The sequence below is a fragment of the Clarias gariepinus genome, chromosome 13 (assembly GCF_024256425.1).
Source record: "Clarias gariepinus isolate MV-2021 ecotype Netherlands chromosome 13, CGAR_prim_01v2, whole genome shotgun sequence".
Classification (NCBI taxonomy): domain Eukaryota; kingdom Metazoa; phylum Chordata; class Actinopteri; order Siluriformes; family Clariidae; genus Clarias; species Clarias gariepinus.
Genome location: NC_071112.1, coordinates 3,768,194 through 3,782,429, shown reverse-complemented (window position 1 = coordinate 3,782,429; position 14,236 = coordinate 3,768,194). Strand labels below are relative to the sequence as shown.

The following is a 14,236-nucleotide window of genomic DNA, read 5'->3' as shown; positions in this document are numbered from 1 at the left end:
AGAAAGAAAGAAAGAAAGAAAGAAAGAGTCGTACAGAGACAGAGACAGAGACAGAAAGTAAGAGACACAAAGCTGGAGACAGGGAAAGAAACAGAAAGGACGCGAGGAAGCGCAGGACATCCCGTCTGATTCGTCTGCATTCAAATCAGTAGTAAAAGAATCAAACAGGTGAATCAGTTGAGCAAATGATTCAGCTCCGACTGATTCGGTGTGTAGCAGCTCAGAGACAGGAGACAGGAGACAGACGAGGGGCGGAGACTCACCACTGAAATGATGTCCTTCTCCTTATCTAACACAGTGTTGTCCTGGGAAAAGTGAACAGAAAAGACAGGTGTAAGTGAAGACACAACTCGCTCAAACACACACACACACACACACACACACAGGTTTTGTGGTGGCTGTGGGAGATTCCAGGAAGCCATGTCTGCTTAGTTCATCTAAATTCAGAAAGGACAAGCAACGCCTCCGTAATTCTCACCTTACTCAGCTAAACCTTGCTAATTATTAATGCTCACACACCCACATCCACACACACACACACACACACACACACTCTCTTGGCTTGTGGTTAAAATTGAGCTCGCCCTCGTCCCCCTCTTACAGAAATGACTGTTACACAATGTTATTATGGCAAGCTCTCTCTCACTCACACACACACACACACACACACACACACACACACGCACACAATAACCATACAAACCACTATTCATTTGCATACATTGTGGTTCAACATGATGTTTTTGTTTAATAATTCTCTTTAAAAGTCAGGTTAGTTCCTCCAGTGATGACGACAGCAAACACTCGCTTCTTCACCAAACCGAAAAACACATACACACACACACACACACACACACACACAAACACAACCTGATATTTTAGCATAAATAACTCCTGTGTCCTGACGTTCTTTTTCTTTACGAAGCACCGTGACCGTTACACACCGTGTTGTTGAGACAAAATATGAACCTCGGTGATGTATTATTAAGCGTACAGTGGAACCTCGGATTACGAGCTTAATTCGTTCCGGAAGTGGGCTCGTATTCCAAAACACTCGTAAACCAAATTTAATTTTCCCATAGGAAAGAATGGAAACTTAAATTATTCGTTCTACAGCCCAAAAAAATAAATACATAAATATAATTAATACAAAATATAACATAAAAATAAAACAAATTAACCTGTACTTTACCTTAAAAAAATGTAAAATTAAACCCCGACAGATAAGGGTTTTCGTTTGTGCATGCACATTAACGGATAGACCGTTTTTAAAACCATTTAAAAATTAGCAAGGAACATTCCTAGTCACACTCACTTGAGCGCATACTAACAGGATCACTGCTGTAAGTAAAACAACAACAAAAATCAAATTAAACAGCTCCTCACCTTTGAAAACAATCGCAACAGAGAGAAGTTTGTGTGTTTATTTGGCAACCTGAGAGGAGGGGGGATGAAGGGGGGCTCGCTCGCGTTTACGGCCCCCTTCTCTCAGGTTGCCAAACGAACACACAAACTCTCTGCCTTACACAGACACAAACACGCACACTCAAAAACACTGCAAGCACTAAGACCCAGCAGGGGAGACGATAGGTCTCGGCTTTACAGCTCACCTTCTCTCAGGTTGCCAAATAAACACACAAACTCTTCTCTGTCGCGACTGTTTTCAAAGGTGAGAAGCTGTTTAATTTTTGTTGTTGTTCTTGTTGTTGTTGTTTTACTTTACAGTAGTGATCCCGTTAGTATGCACTTACGCGAGTGTGACTAGCGATGTTCCTTGCCAATTTTTAAACGGTTTTAAAAACGGTCTCTCCGTTAATGTGTGTGTGTGGTTGTGTGCGCACGCGCACACGCACATCTCACACACACAGCGCGCCGCAGGAGAGACGATTACCTACAATTCTGCTGCAAGAGAGAGAAATACCGTTGGCTCACTTGTGATGACATAACGCTCGTTGTTAAAACAAGAAGCGCATGCGTGAAACATGATACTCGGTGCTCGTTAACTAAGACAATGCTCGTTTTTCAAGTAAAAAATTATTAAAAATTGTTGCTCGTCTTGCAAAACACTCGTAAACCACATTACTCGTAATCCGAGGTTCCACTGTATTAGGAATATTATTATTATTATTATTACTATTATAAATTTTTGGTCATAGAAACAACCAAAAACAACAATAAAAACATGTGATCATGTGTATCTGTGCTATTTTTTATTTTTTTATTGCCTATGTGACCTATCATTTCTTGCTCAGTTATGTTTGTACAAAATGAACTAAAAGTTAGTTCATCATATCGCCTAATTTGTGCTGGAAATAAAAAGTTATGCCACTTAATACTGCACAATCCTGAGCTTCAGATGTTTTAAGGGCAGTGGCGGCTCAAGAGGTTAATGCTGTGGGTTACCGATTAGAAGGTTGGGGGTTCGAGCCCCAGCACCACCATGGTGCCAGTGTTGAGCGGTTAAACAAGGCCCTTAACCCCCGGGGCGCTGTATCTTGGCTGACCCTGTGCTCTGACCTCAGCTTCCTAACGAGGATATGCAAAAAATATAATTTCATAATATTATTTATAAAATTAATTTTTTTTAGCTCACCATGTTTGTAAAAAGTGATTATAGACGTTACTACACTTAATCCTTCCTAGCAATTTCAGCAAATATGACCAGTTTACTTCGACGTTCTTATTAAAATGTCATTCCCGCCTTTTACTCGCTTGATGTTTTTTGTTTTGTTCACCATTCTGTCTGAAAATCCCAGACGATCAGCCGTTTCTTGAATCCTTAAACCAGCCCATGCGCCGTCCTGCTGCCTCCTGATTACAGAACCGCATGAACACACAAAGGTCTACGGGTGTTCCTAATAAAGTGGACGGCGAGTGTTGAAAGTTACTTTCTTATTTCAGATGTGTCTTGGCGAACGGAGTACATTTATGGACAGGGAAGTGTGTGTATGTGTGTGTGTGTGTGTGTGTGTGTGTTTGTTTGTGTGTGTGTTTCTATGTAACACAGCTTTAACACACAACATGTCAAACTAAAATGGAAAACATTACACATACTGAAATACGGTGGTGTGTGTGTGTGTGTGTGTGTGTGTGTGGGGTGTGCCAGTGCTGGCTCACTTCTCAATAAGCCACCTTGTCATTTCCTCTGTGGCTTCGCTACCTTCACCCCGACACACACACACACATTCACACACACACCAACCCACACACACGCACAGGTACCACTTCCTAATTTTACTTACAGTTTGTACAGGAAAGGAAAACTTTTTTACTTTTATTTTTGTGAATTTAAACACACACACACACACACACACACACACACACACACACACACACCTTCTAATTACTAAAATGCTAACACAGATGCTAATTAATGCTGTGCTACACCTTATTCTAACCCTAGCCTTAACCTCAGTAACAAAAAGGCAAATAGTTTGTCTAGTGTGTGTGTGTGTGTGTGTGTGTGTGTGTGTATGTGTTTGGAAACAAAATTAAATCATCTCAAATTCTTTTAAGTCTATCTCTACATCTACTTCCTGTTCACTTTCAGAAATCCTCTTTTAGCTTCGGGTTTTTAAAACTCTACGTCCTTCAAAGCTTTCGAAAATCTCTCTTACTCCGTATTAATCTAGATTTTATGAGCTTAGACAGCTGTGTCATCAGCAGGGGGGCGGAGCCATTTCATTCCCATAATCCTGACTTAATCATCTTCTTGATTTAAGAACATTGCGTTCGTCTCGACTGTCTTAAACCAATGTTTCAAATACGAGGGACGGTTAAACGTTTCTGGTTAATGGTTATTCATCCACCAACACCACTTGCACATTACAGGAACTCGGGTGGAAGTTATTGCCACGTTCCCCCCGTACAGTCCTGACCTCGCTTCCAAGCCATTTCCACATGTTTGGGCAAATATTAAAGGAGTTCCTGGGAGGCCAGGAGTGTTTCAGACGATGATATCTGGATAATTTTAGGCTGAATGTTGATACACGATCATATATCTCTGTATATTCTAGGAAGCCTGCTATAAATGATATGATGTCAGAATGATAAGACCGGAAAATGCAAAGATTAAACAGATGATTTGTCCTTTTCAGACAAGATAATCAGTCTAATGTGTAAAACAGTACAGACCCATGTCGTGTAGATGCATGGTTTGTGGCGATACACCTACAGGGTATAGCCACATTGACTGCAAAATCAACCCTTTTTATTTATTTATTTTTTTATTTACACACGTTTGCATTCGAGATGGCGTCACCAAATTTCTGCTGTTGGGCTCTTGAGCGAGACCCTCAACTGCTCAGATGTGTAATGAGATAACATGTAAGTCGCTCTGGATAGGGGTGTCTGCTGTAAAGTGCTGTAACAGCTGTAAAGTCTGCTGTAAAGTGCTGTAACAGCTGTAAAGTCTGCTGTAAAGTGCTGTAACAGCTGTAAAGTCTGCTGTAAAGTGCTGTAACAGCTGTAAAGTCTGCTGTAAAGTGCTGTAACAGCTGTAAAGTCTGCTGTAAAGTGCTGTAACAGCTGTAAAGTCTGCTGTAAAGTGCTGTAACAGCTGTAAAGTCTGCTTTAAAGTGCTGTAAAAGCTGTAAAGTCTGCTTTAAAGTGCTGTAACAGCTGTAAAGTGCTGTAACAGCTGTAAAGTGCTGTAACAGCTGTAAAGTCTGCTTTAAAGTGCTGTAACAGCTGTAAAGTGCTGTAACAGCTGTAAAGTCTGCTGTAATGTGCTGTAACAGCTGTAAAGTCTGCTGTAAAGTGCTGTAACAGCTGTAAAGTCTGCTGTAAAGTGCTGTAACAGCTGTAAAGTCTGCTGTAAAGTGCTGTAAGGTGTTGCAGTTCCTCTATAATCCTATGGGTGGTGCGCTCTAAAGTGTTCACACGTTGCATGGCAGGCAGCACCTCATCCCGTGTGGTAGGAGCGAATAATTAGCCAAGTTTGTTTAGAATTGTAACTAATTCTGAAGAGGAAATATATATAATATTAAATCGTGATACCAACAGAATCGAATCGAAGTCCCTCTACAAATCTAATTTACAAGAATAAATATTTCAGAAAATGTCAGCTTTGGTTAGCTGTGTCCTCGCATACACATGAGCGTAATTTTACTCGCGATGAGGTTATCATTTCCGAGCTAATCTTTATAACCACGGCGCCGGTTTGTCGCCCGCTTGTGTATCAAATTAAATCCCTGCACTTAAACGCCTGTCACAGAACACAGCTTTGGAACGAAGACCAAAGCCTGATTAGGCTCGGATAGCAATACTATGATAGAAAGAGATGCGCCGCAAGCTAGCACACGAAACCTAACCACACTTTCACATACTGACATTAAGTTCAGAGAGGAGAGGACACAAGCTGACCTGATAACTGTTCCTGCAGTTGCAGTAGTACTAGTACTAGTTCTTTTTCTTTTTTTTCTTTGTTCGTGACCAGTTCCACTTCAGTTTCTCAGTTTTTTAAATTTGACGTGAGGGGGAAGGGGGCAATTTGAGTAGTGAGTGCTGGCTCTGTATTAAAGTGAAATCAGTGCAATAGTATCGGAACAAGTTTACAAGTACGAGTGGAAGGGCACGGTATCGGTATCGGGACATTCCTAGTCTTACATGAAACAGTCTATCTGGGAATGCTTCGTCTGTTGTTCTCAACAACAATAACTGATTGACTAAAACACAACAACAAAAATGTCTTAATTTGTATAAGATGGAGCAGTACAGAATCAGTACAGAATCAGTACAGAGTCGGTACAGAATCAGTACAGAGTCAGTACAGAGTCAGAGCCAGTATGGTCAGCTGCTCCAAATTAAGGTATCATTATTAATCAGCGCTTCTTAACGTATTAAGGAGGTGTCTCAGAATCTTATGCATACAAATTCACATGAACAACATGAACGAATTGAAGCTTATTTTAACAACGCTTCAATCTGTCCGTTTTTTTTGCTTTTTGTGACCACTCCAGGGCTCTAAAAAATAAATCAGGCATGAAGCAGACTTTCCCGAGATGTACAGGCTTCCTGTCACAAAGTGTTACACGTTCTTTACACTGCAGTTAATGCCGTGCTTTTATACATCATTTTTGAATCTATAATTAGTGACCTTTTACACGTAACATTATCAGTTTGCGCTTGCAGAAATCCCCAGAATAACAGGGTTATTAACAGACACGGAGTGGGCGGGGCAGGGTGAAAAGTTTGAGGGAGAAGAGATGCAAACACTAGCACGGCAACATAAAACTCGATCCATATCAACAATAATATTTTTTTTTCACAATATATTGATATAGCATATTGCAGAAAATCAGAACGATCAGGTTTAAGGGTTTCTGATATGATCACATCGCTCTATTTTACAGACTTTCTCTGTCATTACATATCTCTCTCTGTCTTAAGTGGTTGTTGTGTTGCAAAACCAAATAAGTCGTCTACATTCAGGTCAGTGAAACCACAATTGCTATAAAAAGCACAGCTAGAGGTTTCTGTGTGGATCTGTTTACCCCCAGGACATGAACACCAGCAACTCTGGTGAACCCTTTAAACTCTAAATCGCCTATAATGTTAAACGAGAAATTATAGTAAGTAAATATAAAATGACTTTTATGTGTACTGAAGTAGACTTAGAGTGTGATTATATGAAGTATTCACACTATAGAGATCACACACACCTCATACAGTATAGTGTATTGGACTAGTGGATGTTGGGTTTGTTTACAAAACAGCTTTTTATTCCCTTTAGCTCTTAATAAAGTTAGCGCAGAAGAAGAGATTCGTTCTTAAATCAAATATGACAGGCCAGCTATTATGATACAAATCTGGACATTTAGGAGCATTTAGACACTTGGCCCAGGTATGATTGCTCCCCCTTTCCAATCCCCTACTGGCCAGGGTTCCCTTTATTATTCTCCATATTCGGGTAAACCTGCATGTTTTCATCCTCCGATACAGTAGGTGGCAGTATGCACCTATATCAGCTCTGGCTGTGTAGGTCAGAAGATGAGATCAGCACGCCCTACGCGTGCGCATACATTTCAGAGGAGAATGACGGCACTGATGACGTCGCATATACTTCAGTGTTCAGGTATGATTGGCTTCTCTCTCCGTTTCCGCGAACTCAGGCACGGTTCCCAAGCATGGAACGATTGTGTTCTCACTGACCAAAATGAACCCGACTTTGGTGTCAAGTGTTCCCGGAGACGATCCCGGGGCTCTGATGTGAAAACGCCCTAAAGCCTGGTCTGACGAAGCTGCTGAGGCACATTAGATGTGTAGGAATTTGGCCCCATCAGCGTGAATCCATGGACCCAACCAATCTTGTTTCAACAGTCTAGGCTGGTGGAGGTGGTGGTGTAATGGTGTGGGGAATTATTTCTCGAGACACTTTGGACGTGTTGTTACCAAACTTCGCTTCAATCTCGAAGCCTATTTTAATATTATTGCTGACCCTTCCAGGATAATAATGCACCATATCATAAAGCAAATGTTGACTGGTTACATGACCATGACCATGACCATGAGTTCCTTGTTCTTCGTAGGTCTTCCCAGTCACTAGATCTGCATCCTTGGAGATGTGGTAGAACAGGTGATTTGCTGCATGAAGTTGCACCTCTGCAGAAATGAATTTCTCATGGAATCTGGACCAGAACCCTGAAGGAATGTTTCCAACATCTTGTAGACTCCATGGCCCCAAGTATTGAGGCTGTCTCGTGCTCAAAAGTGGGCCCTATCATGTCTTATTACAGCTTGTGTTCAGTGAGAGAAACATACAGATTTGTGGCTAAAAACAAAATCACAGCAAACCTTAGTGCGTAGTAAAACATATATCTTTTTTAATTACAAATACCATACGTGTCAGCAGATGAGACAGTTATTTTTTTCCAGAGCATCCAACAACACGTAACTTAACAATAAACAGCTCCTGAATTCAGTCTCAACTTCCTGTTTGTTTGTTTTTTTGACCACAAGAAGTTTGATTCCCATTATTGGCACAATATTAAGAAACCGATTGGGGTTTTGTCAGAACATGAGCTCAATCCCTCAAATCCTATCAGTTTAAAGAGGTGGCTTCAAACTGGCATCATAGGACTTGGAAGAATCATGTGTTAGCCATCACCCCAATCCCACGCACCAGCACCAGCACCACCAGCACCACCAGCACCACCCCCGGGTTAAAAACTTTCATATGAACTAAGGAACTAAGTGACTGATGGAGTTCACCTAAAGTTAGTGTGTGTGAGGAAGTGAAAGTCTGAACCACTCACAGCTTTAGCTTAAAGAGTAGAAAGTGTATGAACATTTGTAGATGCTATGGCTAAAGGTGAGCTGGACACTCAGCACTAGGAAAATCATTGTTTTTGTTTTTTAAATCAATTGTAACAACACTTTTCAGGACATGTATAATGTGTGATTAGTGAACTTTAATATAAAAGTCAAGATATCAGAGGAAACTTCTAACTACAGTACAAGCAACCTAAAATATCGCTGACCCAGAGATATCCTTTAAAACGCAGACTTCTATACTGTAGCTAATCAGACCCTCAAATTCTGTTCCCACTGTGCTGAATTAATGACTGGGTCACTAATTACTACCTTTCTGGGTAACGTTTAAAAAACTGAGCTCTCCGAATCCCGAACAGTGTAACGCATTAAACTAGAACAATAAACAAACCAAACGCTGAACTTTGAGCTTTCACAGGGTCAAAACACACACACACACACACACACACACACACACATTTCAAACGTTCAAGCTTGACTGAGGTTCTTAATTAAGCCCCGTTGTACAGAAAGTAAAAATACACAAACACACACAGACCAAAACACATCACATGTGTTAATGCATCTTTTACACACATTCTAGTTAAACTGTGCATGTGAGGACCACCAATATTATTACTGTATTTACTGTATGCAGCTAACAATGTTTCGCTACACCTAAATCGGACCCATAAAAATAATCTCAGTACCAAAAAAAAAATTTATCACTTTGGGTATTTTTCCTTTTTTATGTTATTTTGTTTTTATGAGGACCAGCTTGGTCCCCACTATGTCAGATTTCTATGATATTCCCATTGTGTGGATTTTTCGTCCACATAACGATATAAACACATGTCTACACACACACACACACACATACATACACACACACACACACACACACACATACACTTTATTCGCTACCCATTAGAAAAGTTTCCAGGAATAGACCTTTATGTAAACACACACATATTTTCAACATTCAGTCCTCTTTGGCAGTACACACAGACACACACACACACACACAAACACCACAGTGCAATCCACAACAATCCTGATATTTCAGTTAAAACTTATTATATTTCATTTTATCAGACATTAAATAGCAGTAAGTAAATAAAGTAAAACCTAGCAAATCATGATGCAGAATAATTATTTCTAAACTTTCTGTACTGTACCTGTTACTCTGACGAAACTGTTGCAAAACTGTTTCACAGCCTTCCGTAGTGACCTTCATAGATTCTAGTCTCTCTCTCTCTCTCTCTACTAACTCTACAGAAGTCCCTCCCTCTTCTCTCATTCCTCTTTCCAACCCTGTACTTCCTTTTTGTCTTGAAATATTGCTCACCTCATCCACATCGGCTTCACTTTAATCTTCACACACCCTTCTTCCAACTTAAAGATCTTACTCTGTTTGTCTCTCTTTCTTACACACACACACACACACACACACACTTGTCATATTATGTCATATTATCTAATTATATAATTTCAGGACCTGAAACTGGCAAAATTTTTCACACACACACACACACACACACACACACACACACACACACAAACAGACACACACTTATACTTGTCATACTATCTTTGAGAGGACCTAAATTTAACAGAATTATTTATATCTTTGTGGGGACCCCCAAAACACACACACACACACACACACACACACACAGACTCACAAATTCACACACTTACTTGTCATACTATTTTTGAAGAGACAGAATTATTCATATCTTTGTGGTGACTTCCAACACCACACACACACACACACACACACACACACACACAGACAGACAGACAGACAGACACACACACACGCAGACACACACACGTACCTAAACGCAGCCACACCCCCTATGCATGGTTAAATCTAGGCCTCTTTTCAGGTCTTGTTGTGGGGACCTCACACACACACACACACACACACACACACGTTTCAGTGCAAACCTGTCATAATAAGGAGATTTAGTCCCCTTAGTTGTTTCTATCTTACATATCCTACTGCTCGATAACTACATGTTCCGAGACTCTGACCATCCACATGGATGTCATAGATGAAACTGAATGTATAACCCATCTTTCCCGTTCAATGCCGCCTTCTGCGTTATGATTGGTTACAAGATTTCAGTCTCATTGATTATGTTGGACACTTTACTAGATGTGAAATTATTGGATACTGGTCACATGAACCAATGTAACCTCGATGTGGGGCAAAGATGTGCAGAAAGTGATCAGATCAGGTGTATACATGGCTAATATTTACCTGTATGCTGCACTTTTGATTACTTTTTTTAAATTCCAATTGGGCTATCATTCCCATTATTAATGAAACACTAGGGTCTATGTAAACGCATCTAATGTTAGACATGAAACTGGAAGTGCAACTTAAATATCTCACGCAAACAAACCAAAACATGTGAAGCAACAATCTGCAACGAGGAACACTCAATGGTCAGGTGACGGGGCTTGACTAGGACCAGTGTCGAGGATCATGGGATTTTGATGGTTTGATGAACATTTGTTTGTAGGAGGTAGAGCTAAAGGTAGCATAGCTGAAGATTCTCTGAGGTTCTCTTCGGGAGTCACAAGGATGGATAGGATCAAGGATGAGTTCATCAGAGGGACAACCCATGTTAGATGTTTTGGAGATAAAGTCAGAGGGACCAGATTGAGGTGGTTTGGACATGTTCAGAGGAGAGATGGTGAATATATCTGTAGAAGGATGCTGAGGTTGGAACCGCCAGGCAGGAGGTCTGGAGGAGGACCAATTTTATGGTTTATGGATGCAGTGAGAGAGGACATGAAGTTATTTGGTTTGAGAGAAGAGGATGCAGAGCATAGGGTTAGATGGAGGAAGATGATTCGCTGTGGAGGCCCCTGAAAGGGAACAGCCGAACGACAAAGAAGAAGGTGGCCATGTTTGTACTGTAGGTCACTGTGTACACTGAGAAATGGAGATCAGCAGCATTTCCACGGACAGCTTTTTTAAATTATATTTTTCACCAAAATTTTTTAAGTTTTTAAAATAAAAAATAAATAAATTAGAGTAAATAAAAAATGTTGTTTAATGACTTCTACCTAATAAAATATCTTCCTCAACAGGGAATTCCTTCTCAAAATTGTTGGAATTTATTTTGGAATTACTTGGAATTCAGAAAGTTCAGGAAATGACATTAAACCAACATGGCTGCTCACGGCATCATAGTGTTTGTACCAAAACCTGGTGCCAATAAGCCACCGGTACCTACTGTATAAAACCGGTACAGTTTTGTGTTTTAAGTAGACACTCGTCAGTGATCTGGACATCAGATAAACCAAGATGCGTGCTGACTGTAATGATGACTAATGACAAGCTCTCTCCTAATAACCAAGAGATGAAAAGCTCACACTGGCAATTTGTGTTGATGTTGAGGTGTTATTTTTCCAACACAGTAAGTGACACATTGAGGCTCATCAAATGGCAGTGAAAAAAGACGGTGTGCTTTCATACAGTAAAGAGATCGCTAGAGATATCATCATTCACTCATGCACCACGCTGAGAGACGTGACCTTTTCACTCCGGGTGCGTGATAATCAGCTGCTAGTCATGCTAAAGATCATTGCTTTTAACTGAAGAGCTAAAATTAGATCAGAAACCTTTACCAGGAAAAAATCATGTTTAATGTCTACGACTTGTCTCGAGTCGGAAATCATATAGCAGTGAGTTTGGAACAAATAAACAACCATTAACTACCAAAGTACTGAATGACTCATAACTATAGTCGTGTGGTTAAGATGAAGAATCTCTTGTAATAATAAACCCATGTCTTGTGGCGGTTCCCGATGTCTCTTATGTCATTTGCTTATTATATATACAGTATATTGATCCATAACACTAATTCTTGATTCTGATTGGTCAAAAAGTGGATGAATTCTCCACATCAGCAGCTCTGGCTATAAAGGTGGAGTTTGAGCTTTTGAGAGAGCTTTAGACCTTCTGGATTCTCAGCGAAACGACAAGCTGCATTTCTTCCTTAATAACTTCAAGAACGAGAAACGAGAAAAAAGAGGCTGGTGAAGGAATGATTGTTTATATAAGCTAAAACAGGAATGAAAGTGATTTCGTGGATATTCCACAACACTGAACTGAACTAACAGGGTAGCAATGGCCCAAACGGTTAGGGCTCTGGGTTGCTAATTAGAAGGTGAGGGGTTCAAGTCTCAACACCACCGAGTTGCTGCTGTCGAACCCCTGAGCAAGGCCCTTAACCCTATGTGCGCCAAGGGGGCGCTGTATCCTGACTGTACTTTGAACCCAGCTTCCTAAAAAATAAGGTACATGTGACAAATAACTGAATCTTAATCTTACAGAGAGATTTATAAAAGTATTGTGGAGCTCTGTAACTCGTAAAAACGGTACTTGTGAGTCATTTCCAGTGGTTTGAGAGCAATACCACATTGCTGTTATTGGAAAATAATCAACTTCAGCGTGGTGACAGTAACTCGGATGCGGAGTGGGCCGCCTCACAGCGAAACGTTGCATGAAATCAGCACCTTTCGGGCCAGAACCTCAGCAAGCAATATCTTATAGACGTACAGTATATTGTGACATCATTTATCATGATATCCATTACAGCTGTAAATCATAAGTAGACTGCATATTCGATTTCTGTGTCACAGTTTTCAACTGATTCGAATAAATAGCACTAATGTCTATTAGCTAATAACCAGGACTGAAAGGAGGTCTGTCCGGTCCACAGTGCTGGAAAGAGGGGAGAGCAGCCACCTGCCGAAACCCACAGTCAAACCAGTACTAGCAAAAAACAGACCTGATGTCAACACTTCGTCTCCGCTTTTAATATTGCCTCTGAACCGCTCATGTTGTTTTGTTCGAGGCTAACGTGAGCAGTACAAAGCTAACTAGCTTTTCTATCTTTAAACCCCTCTCTAATTCCTGATCAAGGGCACTACTTGGTGTGTGGAACAAGGGATTTTAACATACATAATGTGTTATTTTCACTCCTGACTTTTGTAAATTTACCAAAATCTAATAAAAATTGTTAAAATCTTTGACATCGATCAAATGTGAAAAAATCATTTAAACTGCATATTCGTCCAATTCTAATATCCATATTCATCCATCCATTCATCTAGAAACGTCTGTAGTCCACCTTCGGACCATGGAGGCCAATGGTGATGGTGATTACCATGGTACTTATTCCCTTATTTACGACCGTAGTAGGACATTCACACATTGCGGGCAACACCGATTATCCTAACCTGAATGTCTAAGGACTGTGGGAGGAAACCCACCAAGCGGAGGGAGAACATGCAAGCTCCATGCACATAGACCCCTCAACCCTGGAGATGCGAGGCCACAGTGCGAACCAATAGGCCACTTAATCTCCATATCATCCCACCTTACTCATACACATATACCAAGAAACCTAGGCTACCAGCTCCGAGGACATGAGGAACCTCGCACCAAACAGATGTGTGTAACAACACACAGAGCACAGTGTTGCTTGTCTTACCGACACATTGGAAGGATACGAGTTATATAGAAACAGGACGTGGTGTAAACAATGGGCTGCAATTACAGCTCAGTCTGGAAGAACAGACACAACACACTGATGGGGCGAAAGACCGCAAGGCATTTACTGACTCACTGATTACCTACACATTCACACAGCACCCAGAGATTGTTCAGCGTCATAAACACCACCCCTATTCATACACACACACACACTCTTACACTCCCTCTCATTTCCACTCCTTCCTTCCTAGTTTTCCTTCGTAAACCTCTTGTGCTTCTTTGTTTTCTCTGCACGTGTGCACAAATATTTCACGAATTTGCAGACTTATCTCGAGAACGATCTTTCCCATAAACAAGTTCCCGAGAAGAAAAAGAAGAAAAAAAAAAGACAAAAGCCTGAGCTGACGAGAGCAGATTTCTGTAGCACAGGAACATGCTGTCAGGCGGATCAGCAAGATAAGCAGA

At 40.8% G+C, this 14,236-nt stretch overlaps 1 protein-coding gene across 1 annotated transcript in view; it reads right to left on the bottom strand.

Annotated features, from left to right (window-relative positions):
* The window catches only part of cnksr1 (connector enhancer of kinase suppressor of Ras 1), a 45,206-nt gene that overhangs the window by 20,132 nt on the left and 10,838 nt on the right, over positions 1-14,236 (bottom strand). Inside the window, exon 5 of the mRNA XM_053510456.1 lies at positions 264-305. Within this exon, the coding sequence (XP_053366431.1) occupies positions 264-305 (42 nt within the window). The remainder of the gene's footprint in view (positions 1-263; positions 306-14,236) is intronic.